This window comes from Rhinolophus sinicus, linkage group LG07 (genome assembly GCF_036562045.2).
Source record: "Rhinolophus sinicus isolate RSC01 linkage group LG07, ASM3656204v1, whole genome shotgun sequence".
In the NCBI taxonomy this organism is placed as follows: domain Eukaryota; kingdom Metazoa; phylum Chordata; class Mammalia; order Chiroptera; family Rhinolophidae; genus Rhinolophus; species Rhinolophus sinicus.
Window position 1 is genome coordinate 84,216,689 of NC_133757.1, and position 14,772 is coordinate 84,231,460.

Below are 14,772 nucleotides of genomic sequence, written 5' to 3' on the forward strand. Positions count from 1 at the left end.
CCAAATTTGGGTTCAAATCTCTGCTCAGCCACTCACCTAGTTGTGTGGCCTCAGGCATATTATTTAGGTTCTCGGTATAGAGTGTGAGTAGGATTACATTTGTCTGGATTTGCATGTGTGTGTATCTTGGAAGAGTAATTCCACTCCTCCAGGAGATCTTCCTGGATATCCAACTTGAAGTGGACCTTTCCCTTTTTCTTTCTTGTCACAAGCTGTCTGTTTCCTTCACAGCCCTAAGCATAATTTGTTGTTACCATATTTATTTGTTTATGTTATTTTTCTCTTTCCCCCAATAAATATCAGCTCCATGGGGGCAGGGAGCCTTTTTCTGTTCACTGCTATGTCCCCAGCCCTTGACATATAGTAGGCACTGAATACTTGTTGAATGGATGAATATCTGCATGGTACGGGGAGAGGTAGTTTCTGCCTGGGTATCATAGGTTCCTGGAGAGCCCGTGCCCAAGTCTGGTCTCTACTATCTTCCTTTCCCGGTTGTCCACAACCATTCCTTTGGCCATCCTCACTTTTATGGGAATGATGACACCTCATCAACCTTATCACCTCTGACAACATCTTTCCCATCCCTGGGTCTTAGGGACTCACTCAACCTCATTTGTAAAATGGGAGGATGGATGGACTGGTTCATGATAAAGCCGCCTTTGTGATCTAAAATACTAAGGAAATACTCTTTGTCTAATTCCCTCTTTAATTCATTCAACATTTATTGAGCACCTACAGTGTACCAGGCACTGATTTGAACCTGATCTTGCCCTCATGGAGCTGAAAGAACAAGGCAGACAGATACAAACCGTAAATCTCATTTAATCTCCAGCACTCCCCCGCCCACCACCACACCCCATCACTCTCTATGCCTGACAGGATTTTAGTCTGCACAGTCTGAAATCACCATGGGTATTTCTCTGTTTACATACTGATCTTGCTCCCTTACCAGTCTGGAGGGTCAGAAGAGCAGGGACCCGACTGGTCTTGGTTGCTATGGCACCACAGCCTGGCTACAGTGCCCTGGCACATAGTAGGCACTTGGGAAATAGGTGTGAAATGAGCTAAGAAATAAATGATGAGGCAAGGACAGGCTCGCATGCATTACTTCGTGTAAGTCTCGGTGTGCCATTACCCACTTTGCAGATGTGGAAATTGAGGCTCAGGGAGGCAAAGCCATTTGCTGTGTCCCACTGCAGCTAAGTGTGTGGCTTATCGGATGCAGCAAAGGAAGCTTGGATAGCCCAAAGGAGCATTCCCAGCCCCCCAGCCCCACTTCGCAGGTACCAGAGACACAGCATGGGATGCGCTAATGGGAGTGGGGGGGCGGAGAGAGAGACCAAAGGACAGTGCAAAACAACTCCGGGATCTCTATCTCCAGGGTTGGAGATACTGTGCTCGCAGGAGATTAGAAACGGTTTGGCGCTGATGGGAGAGCTTCCGGCGCCCTGTTCCCAATTCTGGAAGCTGGGGCTCTTGGGACCCGGTTTAACTGGGGCCAGTCAGCTCCAGTCTCGAGGCCAGGGAGAGACTCCTGCGCCTACCCGGGAATCCCCTGCATCCGGGGTCCTCCCCACACCCCCCGCAGTCCGGAGGCAGGCCTGAAGCCCTCGGAGGGCTACGGGGTGGAGGGCCGGCTTTCTTGGGGAGTCGGGAAACCCCCTCCATCCTGGCCACCTCTCTCCAGGGCTCCAGGTTCCCCTCCCCACCGCAGCTCGCAGCCCGAAGCTTACCTTGCAGGGGAGCTGGGGAGGGGATGCCCCGCCCTCTCCGGCTGGAGGGGGGGCGGGAGGGGACAAGGGTGTCCAGACCCTTTGTTTGCTGCTGTGTATGTGTGTGTGCGCGATTGTGAGACCCGCTGGGGTGTCGGTCCGTGCGCGCGCGTGCCCGGGCTGTGACGGTCTCTGAGATCCTGGACTGCCAGGGTTGGAGGGGGAGGGGAGAAAGACAGAGGGACTCCCCCGCCCCCGCCCGCCCACTGATTGGTTTGAATGGAGCCTGAGGTGGAGGGGCGGCAGCAGGAGGGGGCTTTTTTCTGGATGGCCCCATCCCCTCTCCGGGCAGGGGAATCCCCCCTCCCATCTGGAGATCTTCCAGCCCCCTTCCTCCAAACATCCGCTTTGGAGAGCCTGGGAAGAGGCGCCCCTCACCTGAGGGTCTAAAGCTCCTATCGTCCCCCCGGACCCTCACGGAGTGTCCTTTAATCTGAGATAATCCTGGCCCTAGGCTGCAACAGAGCCGTTTATCCCGGTATCAAAGTGTGGGTTGGGATTTACGAAAGTGTGCGTGCGGCTGGTGTCGCCCTAACTCAGAATAATGGAATTCTTTGAGCGTGTCCAGACGAAAGGGAAGGGGCTATGAGCAGCCCTGGAGTATTACTACGTACAAGGAAAGCCCCCTTTCGCACCTCCGCGATCCACCCGCCAGCTCCACCACACAGCGGGGCCTGGAGCACTGGCCGCTGGCTAGACATTAGCGACACCTAGCGGCCACACGGGGAAACGCCGCAGACCCGCGTCCGAGACACGTTTGAGGGATCCAGGTGATTCCAGAGGGTGCGTATGCGCGAATCTTGGCTTTGGAGTGGTAGCAGATGGGAGCAGCACAAGGAGGCTGTGGTGCGACCATAGAAAATAGCAGCCCCCAAGGCAGGGTCACATCGCCGCCACCTCCCACCCCCCAAGGGCAAGGCCATAATATCCCTCTTCTACTAAGACTTCCCAAGGCAGGGTCCTGCACCCCTGAGGGAAGGTCCCCTCAGATCACACACCCCTCCCCAGCGTAAGTTAGGTCCCAATTCACAAGGGGCAGGGGGCGGGTCTCCTCGCCGAGGCCCTGCCCCTGCAGGGGGTTCGGGCCGATGTCACTGCGGCGTGGCTGAGGGGACAATCTTCTCCCTCAGTGTCGCCAACTTCACCCCCCTCCACGACCGCCGCAAACTCCCACTGAGGGGCAGCGAGAGATGAGGGGGAGCTTGAGGTTGGAGCTCCCGCCCGTATACCCCTAGAAGATGCCTAGTGGGAACCCCGCGTCGGATGAGGCGAGGTCTCGAACCGGACTCCCGGGGGCCGAATATGAGCGCTGGGGCCTTTAAGACTAACTCGGTCGCCAGTGACGCCGCCGCGGTTACTAGGGATGTGACGTCGCGCGCGGGCGGGGTTGCGCGCCCGGGCGGAAGCGGAAGGGGCGGGGCTCCTCAGGTTGAGGTTCCCGTGCTGTCGCTGCTGCCGCCTTCACAGCCGGAGCGGGCTGGGCCACCGAGGCAAGATGGTGGACTACAGCGTGTGGGACCACATTGAAGTGTCTGACGATGAAGACGAGACGCACCCCAATATCGATACGGCCAGCCTCTTCCGCTGGCGGCACCAGGTAGAGCGCGCGCGCCCAGCCCCTTCCCCCACCCTCCTGGGACTCCGCTGCAAAGTTCCGATCCCTTATACAGCCAGGGATTCCGCCGTTGACACTTGGGATTCCCACCCCACAGTCTGGACTTTTAATATCGCCTAGGGTTCCTCGATTAAACTCCGGGACCCCAGAACTGCCGGGACCCCAGAACTGCCGGGACCCTGAATTTCTGCATGGAACTCCCAGTTGACGCTTAAGGCACCTTCCTGAGTCTAGACTCCCAAGCCAAGCTTTGGGGGTGCCTCCTAGTCCCGCCTGGGACCTTTCATTTACACCCAGAGCTCTGCCTCAGAGTCAGGACCCTCATCCTGTTCGGGTCCCCACTTCTGATCTTGGATATCCCATCGGCCACTCCCCAGTCCCTAGAGACCTCAATACTTTGAATCTGTTCTGTGATATGCTTCCCTGGGTCTTGAGGGTGATTCCCATTAAGATCCAGAAATCCCACTTTTTTCCCAAACAGAACAAGAAACTCTGGCCTCCCCTGGGGTTTTTGTTCCTGGCCTGGGATGCCACCCCACACTCAGGACCCCTACTCTATCCTGTAGACCTGTGCACCACTAGGGCCCTTAGTCCCACCTGGGCCTGGAGTTTGGAACCCAGTTCCCCTCCAGACCCAACTACCAGCTCCACCGTGATGTAGCCTCCGATTCTGGCTGCTCTCCTTTAGCCTTACCTACTGTAGACCCCATTTCCCATGACACCAGGAAACCCTATCGTTGTGGCTTCCTGTCCAGCCCTACCCCCTGCCCCTATTTGGCATTGCAGACCCAGGCACCACCTAAAGCCCAAGACTAGCTTCCTGTTGGAACCTCTGCCAGCATTAGAACACCTCATCCAAACCCACTCTGCCTTCCCCTTGACCCCAGCCTAGTCTGCTGCTCTCAGGCACCCAAATTGTCCCTGCTCTCACCAGGAACCCTCTCCCAGTCTGATTCCAAATTCACTGCCTATTTTAATATTTGTCCCCAAATCCAGACCCCAGAATCCCGAGCCCCAGTGTCCTCCCTCCTCTTTTCCTGTCCAGCAGTGTCCACAGACCAACAGAAGGGCTCTCATAAGTCTTAATGTTCTAACCTCCTGCTCCCACACATCAGGGCTGCTGCACCCACATAGCTGTGCCTGTTATACTCTCAAACTGAGGGTGTGTTCCTCTCAGAACCTTCCACCCTCTGGTATGGCAACTCCCAGTCATGTATCCAGAAACTCCTAGAAGGGCCGTTTCCCATCTTGCCAAGGCATTTAGTCTCTACATCTGATCCCCAGTCTTATTTCCACCCTGTTCCTTAAAGCAGCAGTCTTTTGGGTAGTGTACCTGCTGGGCAAGCCACTGGAGTCTAAGAAGAAAGTTCTAGCACTTCTATTTCTTGTCATTTATTATGAAGCATTTAAGACCTCCACAAAGTTCTAAAGACTATTCTTGGGAACACATTTCTGTCACATAAAGAGGTTAATCTATCTTGCTTTGTGGAGACCGGTGCCCCCTCTCCTGTGGCAAATGCCTTCCACCTTGCCCTCCACCCCCCTTCCTCCCCACTCCTGACGCAGAAACGTTTCCTGTCTTGCCACGGAAAGCCTCTTGGCTGTTGCTGACAGGGGCCCTCAGCATCTCCAGCACCAAGGAAGCTTGGGTCCTAATCCCAGCCTTGCCTTCACAAGACCATTGCAAAAATGAAATGAGATTAGATCTGAAAAGAATTTGGCTCGGGGCCTAGGACGGGAGGTGGGATTAGTGAATAGGTAGCCTGGTGGCCTTTTGAGCCTAGGCCTGCCTGCCTGATTTCAGATCCTGGCTTCTGAATCCCTTGACTTGCTGCATGATCTCTAGTGAGTTGTTTGATCTCTTGGTGCCTCAACATCCCCAGCTGGAAATATTCATAGTGTCCACTCCGTAGGGTTGTCGTGAAGGTTGCCTTATTTATTTAATGTGTATAATGCTTTTGGGACAGCACCTGGCATGTAATAAGCTCTCCATAAACTTTAGCCACCATCGTCATCATCATTATTTAGGCAATTTACTCTCATGGTAAAAAACAAAACAAAACACAGATTCCAGAAGGGAACAAGTGAGTCTTCCTTGGCTCCTCGGCTCCCTTGCTCAGACAGCCGCCACTGGTTTCTTGTGGCTTCTTCCAGTAAGCTGTGCTGCATCAAGATTCTAGGGGCGTCAGTTTCTCTATCTGTAAGGCAGGAGGGCAATGCCACCCGCAGGCACTGCCCACTCCTGTGGCTTCTGCCCTGCCCAGCGTGCTACAGTCCCTCCTGGAGGTGTAAAGCCCAGGCTGGGCAGGCAGCTGCCCCCACCAACTCCGGGCGGCCTTTATTTAGCTTTGGCCTCCCTGGCAGCTGCTCAGAGGACACCAGGAAGAGCTTGGTCGCTGCCCAGCAGCAACCAGCAGGGTGGTAGGTTCCTGCTGCCACCCTAGGCCAACTATGGTGCCGACCCCAGAGAGCCTCTTTCAAGGTAGTGGGAAGGCACCCGGGCAACACAGGCCCTTGTGGAGAAAGGGATGTTGCAGAGGTGAGGGCCTTTTTGACCCCTAGCAACATGGGGAAAAGTGTGGCTTAGGATTGGCTGTGTCAGTTTCTGGGGCCAAGGTCTCCCAATTCTCACCCTCTGTATGCCTGGTCCTGTGCTAGAACTTGGAGATACAGCCTCGTATAAGGCACAGAGAGAGTTAGCAGAGCGTTCTGGTGGCAGTAGCCGTGACTGGTTATAACAGTAAGATACTGAGTGCTATGTTGCAAGCAGGTGCTGTGGAGTAATTCATTTAGTCCTCACAGCAACCTTGTGAGGCCCCATTTCACAGTGTTGGGAAAACCAAGACAGGGAGACCGTGGTTTAAGCGACTTGCCCAAGGACGCGTCACCAGTAAGTGGCAGACCTGGGTGTTGTGACGATGTAGTGACAACCACCCCCAGCTAAGGAGCATTTACTCTGGGCCAGAAATCAAACTGAGCACGCGAAGTACCATTTCTTGTTTGAGCCCCAGAATGTTCCCCAGAGAGAGAGAGCGAGATCGTCCCCTTGAACAGACAGTAATGACAATAGCCAGTGTGGGGCTGGTGCTTGCTGGGCGTCCATGGCCCTGGACCATCTGCTTTAATTTATAATCTCCTTTGCTTCTCCCAGTGCAACTCCGTGAGTTCAGCGTTGTTGTCTGCATTTGAAAGATGAGGGAACTGAGGTGCTGAGAGGTTAGGGGATTGGCCTAGGGACGTCCAGGCAGTGCGCAATGACCGTGAAGTGTGACCCAGGTCTGGGGCCCTGAGACTCTCCTCCAGCATCTCATCAGGTCGTCTGATGATCACAGAGGGGCCTTTGGGACTTGATGCTGGTTGGGGGGCACTTGAGGAAGGCGCTGTCAAAGCTGGGACGTGGGGGCAAAGCAGGTGGAGTAAGGGGAAAAGAGTTCCAGGTGGGAGGAACAGCATGTGCAGAGGCCAAGAGGCAGGAGACAGCTGGTGTATTCAGGGAAAGGGAAGGGCCAGTATCTGCTTGGGGCCCAGAGCTGGGAGAGGAAGGCAGGACCCAGCCCCCCACAGGGCCTTGGTGCCAGCTGAGCAGCTTGGTGCAGGGGTCCCGGGTCCCATTTGAACCTGGGAACTCCACTGTGGGGCATTGGGAAGAGCTGCAGTCAGATGTTATGTGTCAGAGACTCCTCTAGCAGCTTCTGAGCTTGGATGTAGGGGGCCAGCAGTTGAAAGCAGTGGTGCCGCTCAGGATTGAGCAGGCGCTGTCGGGAGCCTGGGGAGATGATGGAGGAGCCAGCAGGAGGGCTGGAGAGCAGGCAAGGCCCAGCGGTCGGCTCGGGCCCTGGATGGGGCACTGAGCCAGGCAGTTGGTGAGATGGGTGCCGTCATCAAGCTTGGGGCACAACTGAAGTGGACATCTGGGGTGTAACATCCAGGGTCGGGTGACAGGAGACTGCTGGGCACTGAATGGGTCTCAGGAGGGCATGCTGGCCTGGAGATAGCAGAGACCTTGGCAGTGATGCAGGCTCAAGACTCCCAGTGGAGTGAATTAGAGAACCATCTAGAAGTGAAATCGTCAGGACTTGGTGGCAGAGCAGGAGGGGGGGCAAGGCCAATGAGCAGGCCTCAGCAGGGGGCACAGGCCGGGTGGGCAGTGTCTTTGTTAAGGGACGGCCTGGCAGGAGGCCAGGGGTTAGAGGGTAAAACGGTGAGGTCAGTTTTGGGCATGAAGTTGGAGATGCCTGCAGGGCACCCGGGCGGAGGGTGGGCTGAGGGGGTTGGGGGACAGAGGAAGGTGCCCAAGTATTACCGACAGAGGCTCCAGGGAAGAAGGGGATGAGGCCCCATCCAGCTTCTCTTTACTCATCTCACAAGCATTTCCTGAGCTCCTACTGTGTGGCCCCTACTGTGTGTATGACACAGTGAACAGATCCATCCCCATCTCCAGAGCCAATATCGTTGGAGAAGGACAATGCCCAAAACATGATAAATAATTGTCACTGGATATTAGTTAGCAGGGGACAAGTGCTGAGAAGGAAGATAAAGCAGGACACGAGTAAAGGGAGGTCCTGATCTTCAGTAGGGAGGGAGGGAAGGCTTCATCTCTAAGGCGATTGAGCCAAGGTGGTAAGGATGCTAGGAGTAAGCTATAGGGGGATCTGGAGAGAGTATTCAGGCGGAGGGAACAGCCAGTGCAAAGGCCCTGAGGTTTGAAGTGAGTTCCAGCCAATGTGGCTGGAGGGAGAGGGTGAGCAGGAGGAGCTGAGGGCATGGAAGTGACAGGGCACATCGTTCAGGGCCTTGCTGGCCATGGAGTGGACTTGGGCTTTTGCTCTGAGTGAGGTGGGAGCCACGGAGGGTTCTGAGCAGAGGAGAGACCTGCCCTGACTCGGTGTACACAGGTCCCTTTGGGGGTGAGGGTGGAAACCGAGCATCTGGGACACAGGTTGGTGCAGACATTCCTTTTGGCCATGCAGGTGCATCCTGGGTGCCCTGGGCTGGGGTGGGACCAGGGTCAAGGAACAGGCTGTTCCCCAGAATGGTGGGCCACCCCTGCCCACAGGCCCGGGTGGAGCGCATGGAGCAGTTCCAGAAGGAGAAGGAGGAGCTGGACAGGGGCTGCCGTGAGTGCAAGCGCAAAGTGGCCGAGTGCCAGCGGAAGCTGAAGGAGCTGGAGGTGGCCGAGGGTGAGGGCAGCAAGGCGGAGCTGGAGCGGCTACAGGCTGAGGCCCAGCAGCTGCGCAAGGAGGAGCGGAACTGGGAGCAGAAGCTGGAGGAGATGCGCAAGAAGGAAAAGAGCATGCCCTGGAATGTGGACACACTCAGCAAAGACGGCTTCAGCAAGGTGCGCATGGGCCGGGGGGCCTCACTCCGGGTGGGCTCGGCGGCCACGGGTGGGTGGGAAAGGGTGAGGAGCGCAGGTCAAGGGAGGGACAGAATTGGAGGCGGGCGGGGAGCAGGTGTTGGGGGGCCGGGCAGGTGAAGCACCCCACCGGTCCCCCTCTGATCTGCCCGAAGGCGCTAGTCCGAGGCCACATGTGCCACACCCATGCTCCCGCCACATTGATGTTCACAGCGCCATCACCGCCTCCACCGTGGATGGGATGGGCGCGGCGGCCACGGCCCAGCCGGCCACATTCGGGCCGCCCCACGGCCTCGCCCCAGCCCACTCCCCCTCTTGCCCCACCACAGAGCATGGTTAACGTCAAGCCTGAGCAGGCGGAGGAGGAGTCAGAGGAGGTTAGGGAGCAGAAACACAAGACCTTCGTGGAGAAGTACGAGAAACAGATCAAGCACTTCGGTGAGCTGAGTGTGGTTGCGGGGGGCAGCCGGGTGGGGTGCATGCGGTGGGCTGGCTCTTTGCTTCTGGGCCTTTCCAGCACCTTGGCAACACCTTCTTGCAGGCATGCTCCGCCGCTGGGATGACAGTCAGAAGTACCTGTCAGACAATGTCCACCTGGTGTGTGAGGAGACGGCCAACTACCTGGTCATCTGGTGCATTGACCTGGAGGTGGAAGAGGTGCGTGTGCCCTGCCCCCGTGTCGGGGAAAGGCCCTGCCTGGGGGCTGCCACTGGCTGACGCTCTGCCTCTTCTCCCTCTGCAGAAGTGTGCACTCATGGAGCAGGTGGCCCACCAGACCATCGTCATGCAGTTCATCCTGGAGCTGGCCAAGAGCCTGAAGGTGGACCCCCGCGCCTGCTTCCGGCAGTTCTTCACGAAGATTAAGGTGGGGGCCCTGAGCAGTAGGGACAGGATGGCGGCTGGTCCTCGGGGAACCAGCCTGCCATCCACGGGTTGGTGGGGGTTGGGGGGGCAAGGCGAACACTTGAACACATGTCCCCTGGGACTGAGACCCTGTGCTCAGAACCTCATAGGTTAGGAGAGGGCTGAGCCGTGGAGGAGGGAGAAGTAGTCAGCTCCTAGACAGAGTGTGGAAGCTGCTGAGGGAGAGAGTCAAAGACGCCTCCAGTTTTCTTACCCTGAGCTCCCCATGCTGACCTGGGGAGACGGGGCAAGGCAGAGGGGCTGGGGGGCATTATCTGGAGCTCGGGTGTGGCTGTGTTAAGTTTGAGGTGCCTGTGAAAGTCCCCGCACGAGGACGTCGAGGGAGTGGGTGTCGGGTCTGCAGTTAAGGGGGCATGCAGGCCCAGGTCATTAGCATACAGGCGGACCTCATTTCATTGCGCATTACTTTGTGGCACTTCACAGATTATTACTTTTTTTTTTTTTTTTAACGAATTGAAGGTTTGTGACAACTCTTCACCGAGTAAGTCTATCGGCACCATTTTCCCAACAGTATTTGCTCACTTTGGTCTCTGGGTCACTTTTGGTAATTCTCTCAATATTTCAGACTTTTTCATTACTACTATATTTGTTATGGTGATCTGTGACCAGGGCAAGACCCTCCACCAGCAAGAAAATTACAACTCGCTGAAGGCTCAGAGGGTAGATAACATTTTTTAGCAACACCTTTTAACTAAGGCGTGTATGTATTTTTAGACGTAATGCTATTTATTGCGCGGTTAACAGACTATAGTGTAGTACAAACGTAACTTTTATGTGCACTGAGGAACCAAATGTTCCTGTGATACTCGCTTCATTGCGGTGGTTGGGAGCCGCAGTGTCTCCGAGTTGTGCCTGTGTGGGTGGTCGAGTTGAGCCGAGGGGACACTAGATGGGGCAGAGGAGAGGCCTGACCCCCACGGCATTTCTGAGAACCAGCAGCAGGAGGGTCCTGGGTGCTCCCCATCCTGCCCAGCGAACGCCTCCCGTCTCCTGCGCCCCACAGACAGCTGACCGCCAGTACATGGAGGGCTTCAACGACGAGCTGGAGGCCTTCAAGGAGCGTGTGCGTGGCCGCGCCAAGCTGCGCATTGAGAAGGCCATGAAGGAGTATGAGGAGGAGGAGCGCAAGAAGCGGCTGGGCCCCGGCGGCCTGGACCCCGTGGAAGTCTACGAGTCCCTCCCCGAGGTGCGGAGCCCCAGCCCAGGCAGGCGGCAGCCAGCCAGCCAGCAGGACTCCCAGGGTCCTGAGGACCCAGGCCCTGACCCCCAGCTCCTCTGCCCCCACAGGAACTCCAGAAATGCTTTGACGTGAAGGACGTGCAGATGCTCCAAGACGCCATCAGCAAAATGGACCCCGCGGTGAGTAACTGTGCCCCAGGCCCACCTACCAGCCAGGCTGAGTGGCTGAACCAGCGCTGTGTCCCCCAGCTCCTCTCTAGCCTTGTTCCCCATGTTGCTAGTAGAAGGGTCTCCTGGGCTTCTAGAATGCATAGGAGGTTGGGTTACTGTGTGGCCGGCACAGGAGGCAGCCAGGCTTTTGTACTCGCATTTATTGAGCACCTACTGTGCCCAGTATCCAGATGAGTGCCACTGTCACTGTGGGCCCTTTATAGCCAGCACATCTTGCTGACCCCGTCTTTGCCAGTGACTCAAGGTGGCCCAAGGAGGCGTCTGTTACCCCTTCAGTCCAGTTTCTTTCTTGCTATTAACTGGCCAAGTGCATGGGGAGGGCTGGGCACATGGTAGATGCTGGGAAGCCTCATTGTGCTGTCATTATTAGAAGCAGTAACTGCGCTGGCAGGTGAGGACTTTGAGGTTCAATAGCGCTTGGTTTGACCCCATTCCTGTTGGTTGGCTCACTGGTTTCCTCATCTCTAAAATGGGTTCAGTCACGCGATCTGTTCTGGGCTTTCTAGAAGCTTCTGTGGGGAATGAGCATCTAGACCAAGGGTCTTCAGACTTCAGCTCACAGGTTCACTGCCTGTCTTTGGTACGCAGAGGCCATGCTTGTTTATTTTCACATTGTCTGTGACTGATTTTGTGCAATAGCCAACCACAGAGTGGAGGGGTGATGGGTTGAGCAGTTGCCACAAAGACCATGTGGCCGCAAGCCAAAAATATTTACTATCTGGTCCTTTGCAAAAATTTTTGCTGACCCTTCTAGACCTACACTATTTAAGTTTGAATGAAAGTTAAGGGAAATTAAAAATTCTGTCCCTCGCCTGCACTGGCCACATTTGGCGTACACAGTAGCCACCTGTGGCTGGTGGCTGCCATGTAGGACAGCACAGATTACGGACCATTCTATCACTGCAGACAATCGACAGCCCTTTTGGACAGCTCTGACCTAAAATAAGCAGTAAGCAGGCTGGAGGATGTACAGGGCGCAGGGGGGCCACCAGGAGGTGGCAGCCTGGCCTCACCCGCCCACCCTTCTCCCTGCAGGACGCGAAGTACCACATGCAGCGCTGCATCGACTCCGGCCTCTGGGTCCCCAATTCCAAGTCCAGCGAGGCCAAGGAGGGGGAGGAGGCGGGCCCCGGGCACACAGACACCTTGCTGGAAGCCGTCAAGCCAGGAGAGGAGAAGGATGTCAGCGCGTGACTCACCCCAACTGCCGCCCACTTGCCTGCAGGCTCTGTGCACCCCTTTTCAAAAAATGAAAATAGATGCCATTGCCCTAGTTCCTGGCTTCCTCCACTTTCACTGCGTCCCCCCCCAACCTGGGGGACCTGCCCCTCATGCCCCCCCCCCCAGAGCTCGTCCAAGTCTTGCTTTGAGTCAAGGGGGTTCACTGCCTGCAGCTCCCCCATCAGCTTTATGCCAAAGGCCCAGGGGTCCAGAAAGGGGCAGAGATCGCCAGGCTGGTCCAGGAGAGGAGGGAGGGGCCCCAGCTGAGAGGCCAGCTCCAGTCATTGTGGGCTCTGGGTCCACTGTCTGTCCGCTGTCGAGTCTTCTATATGGAAACAGCAGCGATCTTCCAATAAAGGATTTCACGTGCTCCACAGGGCCTCACAAGGGCTGTTGGCACAGCTCTTCTCTTGGGACGGGGGGAGAGGAACCTGGTGAGTGTTGGTGGCTGGGCCTGTGACACCCGTACTTTGTCCTCCAGCTATCTGGGCGACTCCCTTTGTGCTTACTCCAGGCACTTGCTGTTCCACTGCCTGGAACACTCTTCCATCAAAGTCCTCATCTGCCCCTGCCCCCCTCAGTCTTTGACTTGTTCTTCCAAGTCCCTTTCCTCTACCAGGTCTCACCTTCCACATGGGCCGCTCTGCCTCCAAAACTGATCTTCGGTCTGACCACTGCCCTTTGTCCACACGGCCTCCACCCTGGTCCAGGCCCCCATCATCTCTGGCCTGGACACCTGCCCCATACTGAACCCCAACAGGCAGTGGCCAGGAGGTGCCGATGAATGCACGAGTCGGAGCACATCCCTCCCTCAGAGCAGAAGCCAAAAGCCCGGTAGGCTCACCAGGCCCTGCCCCATATGCCCAGTCCCCTCCCTGCCCTCATCTCGTGTCCTCCCTCCACTCCCTCCTTGCTGATCCGTGAGCACTTTATCAGTGTGGATTGGGCAATTCAGCCTCAGTGTCCCCTGCTCTGTACAATGACAGTAATGGTAGTACCTTCCTCCCAGGGTTGTGATGAAAGGTGATAACGCTACAGGCAGGCAGGCACCTGGCACTTAGGTGCTCCCACTGTGGGCCTGGATGTCTTCCTATCCCTCTGCCTGAGCGCCTTCCCGGCAGTCCTCGGGCGGGGCTCCTTGAAAAAGAAGGAACTATTTGGGCCTCAGGAAAGGCCTTAAAGAATAGTTAAGGACACAACGATTAAGGACACATCACCTTAGACATGAAATAACAAGCTAGTGAAGTCCTCTGCCCACACCTGGGGGACACCACCCCCAGCAGCTGCTTGTCACTTAGCCCAGAGCTCAGTGCCATCTCCTCCCCGAGGCCCTCCTTGCCCTGCTTTCTGAGTTGCCCCTCCTGCCCAGCCAGGCAGCTTGCCTTACCTACCCAAACACTTGCTTTTGCTGACCCGCGTATTGTCTCCCTTATGCTATGATGACCACCAGGGTACAAACCAAGTCTTTCTTGTCCCTGAGATATTCGCAACACCCACAAGAGGTCCTTGGCACACAGCGGGCCCCTAAGTAAATATTTGCCAAAGGTAAAGGCCCCAGAATGTCGTCGTGCCTCAGCTGGTCACCACCAGGGGGCAATAGTGAGCTGCAAACCAGAAGGCGTCACCTACTTTTTATATGGATGACAAAGTATCGCGGGGTGGCAATCCTAAAGCCCTGGATAAACCTCAGCCATCCAGGACTGTCAACTTGTTAATTCTTTACTGTGAAAACTTTCAGAGATAATCCATATTACAGATTTTTCCTTTTGCCTCAGGCTCCGCTATAACTCAGCACTGTTACTGATTCTTAAAATTTCGATACTTTGTTCATGGACTTTTTTCATGCTAATTGTGCTTTTTGAAAATATTGCATTAAAGTATTTATCTTGGTTACTGAGTTTTTTGACACCATCTTTGCTTTCCTGCCTCACCTGCCTCACATTAACTGTGGCCCTGGTAGGACACGAGACTTAAAACATGAAATGCTGTTAAGGGATTCACAGTGAAACGGCTGCCTCTCCTCATCCCTCCACTCTGCTGGTTCCCTGCCCCCAACCACTGGAACCCACTATCTCTGGTTTCTTGTGACTCCTTCCAGGGTTTCTTTTCGTAAAATCAAATATATTCTTATCTCTTCCCCTTCTTTTTACAGAAAACATAGCCACTCTACAATCTGGAACATCTTGCTTTTTCACTGAACATGACCTACAGATTTTATCGGTCCATCAGCACTTCCTCATTCTTTCCTGTGTGGAAAGCTCCAATATGTGTACATTGTATTGGTTTATAATTACCCCTGGTCATTCACAGAACATGAAAGAATTCACGAGACTCAGAAAAGTAGGAAAGCAAGAAAAGGTTTATTGAAAGTGGGGCAGCGGGGATACCTCCAGGGTCTAGAGGAGGCGCTTGCTGTGATGAGAAGTGCTGGGATTTCTGTTTGGAAGAGAAGTGCTGGCAAAAGGAGTTTGCCA

At 55.5% G+C, this 14,772-nt stretch overlaps 2 protein-coding genes across 2 annotated transcripts in view; one reads left to right on the forward strand and one right to left on the reverse strand.

Moving 5' to 3' along the window:
* Positions 1-1,891, reverse strand: part of PDE4A (phosphodiesterase 4A) — a 43,349-nt gene extending 41,458 nt beyond the window's left edge. Inside the window, exon 1 of the mRNA XM_019744927.2 lies at positions 1,734-1,891. The gene's annotated coding sequence lies outside the window, so the exon portion shown is untranslated. The remainder of the gene's footprint in view (positions 1-1,733) is intronic.
* A 1,281-nt stretch (positions 1,892-3,172) lies between these two features.
* Positions 3,173-14,195, forward strand: CDC37 (cell division cycle 37, HSP90 cochaperone). Its single transcript, XM_019744980.2, has 8 exons — positions 3,173-3,369; positions 8,444-8,725; positions 9,073-9,181; positions 9,285-9,400; positions 9,486-9,608; positions 10,671-10,853; positions 10,955-11,026; positions 12,113-14,195. Exons 1-8 carry the CDS (start codon positions 3,268-3,270, stop codon positions 12,269-12,271), a joined length of 1,146 nt encoding a protein of 381 aa, XP_019600539.1. The 5' UTR covers positions 3,173-3,267; the 3' UTR covers positions 12,272-14,195.
* Positions 14,196-14,772: the final 577 nt, after the last annotated feature.

Coding starts and splice junctions, on each gene's coding strand:
- CDC37 (XM_019744980.2), top strand. CDS start 3,268: ATGGTGGACTACAGCGTGTGGGACCACATTGAAGTGTCTGACGATGAA. Junction 9,182..9,284: donor GAAACAGATCAAGCACTTCG/GTGAGCTGAGTG, acceptor ACCTTCTTGCAG/GCATGCTCCGCCGCTGGGAT. Junction 9,609..10,670: donor AGTTCTTCACGAAGATTAAG/GTGGGGGCCCTG, acceptor TGCGCCCCACAG/ACAGCTGACCGCCAGTACAT.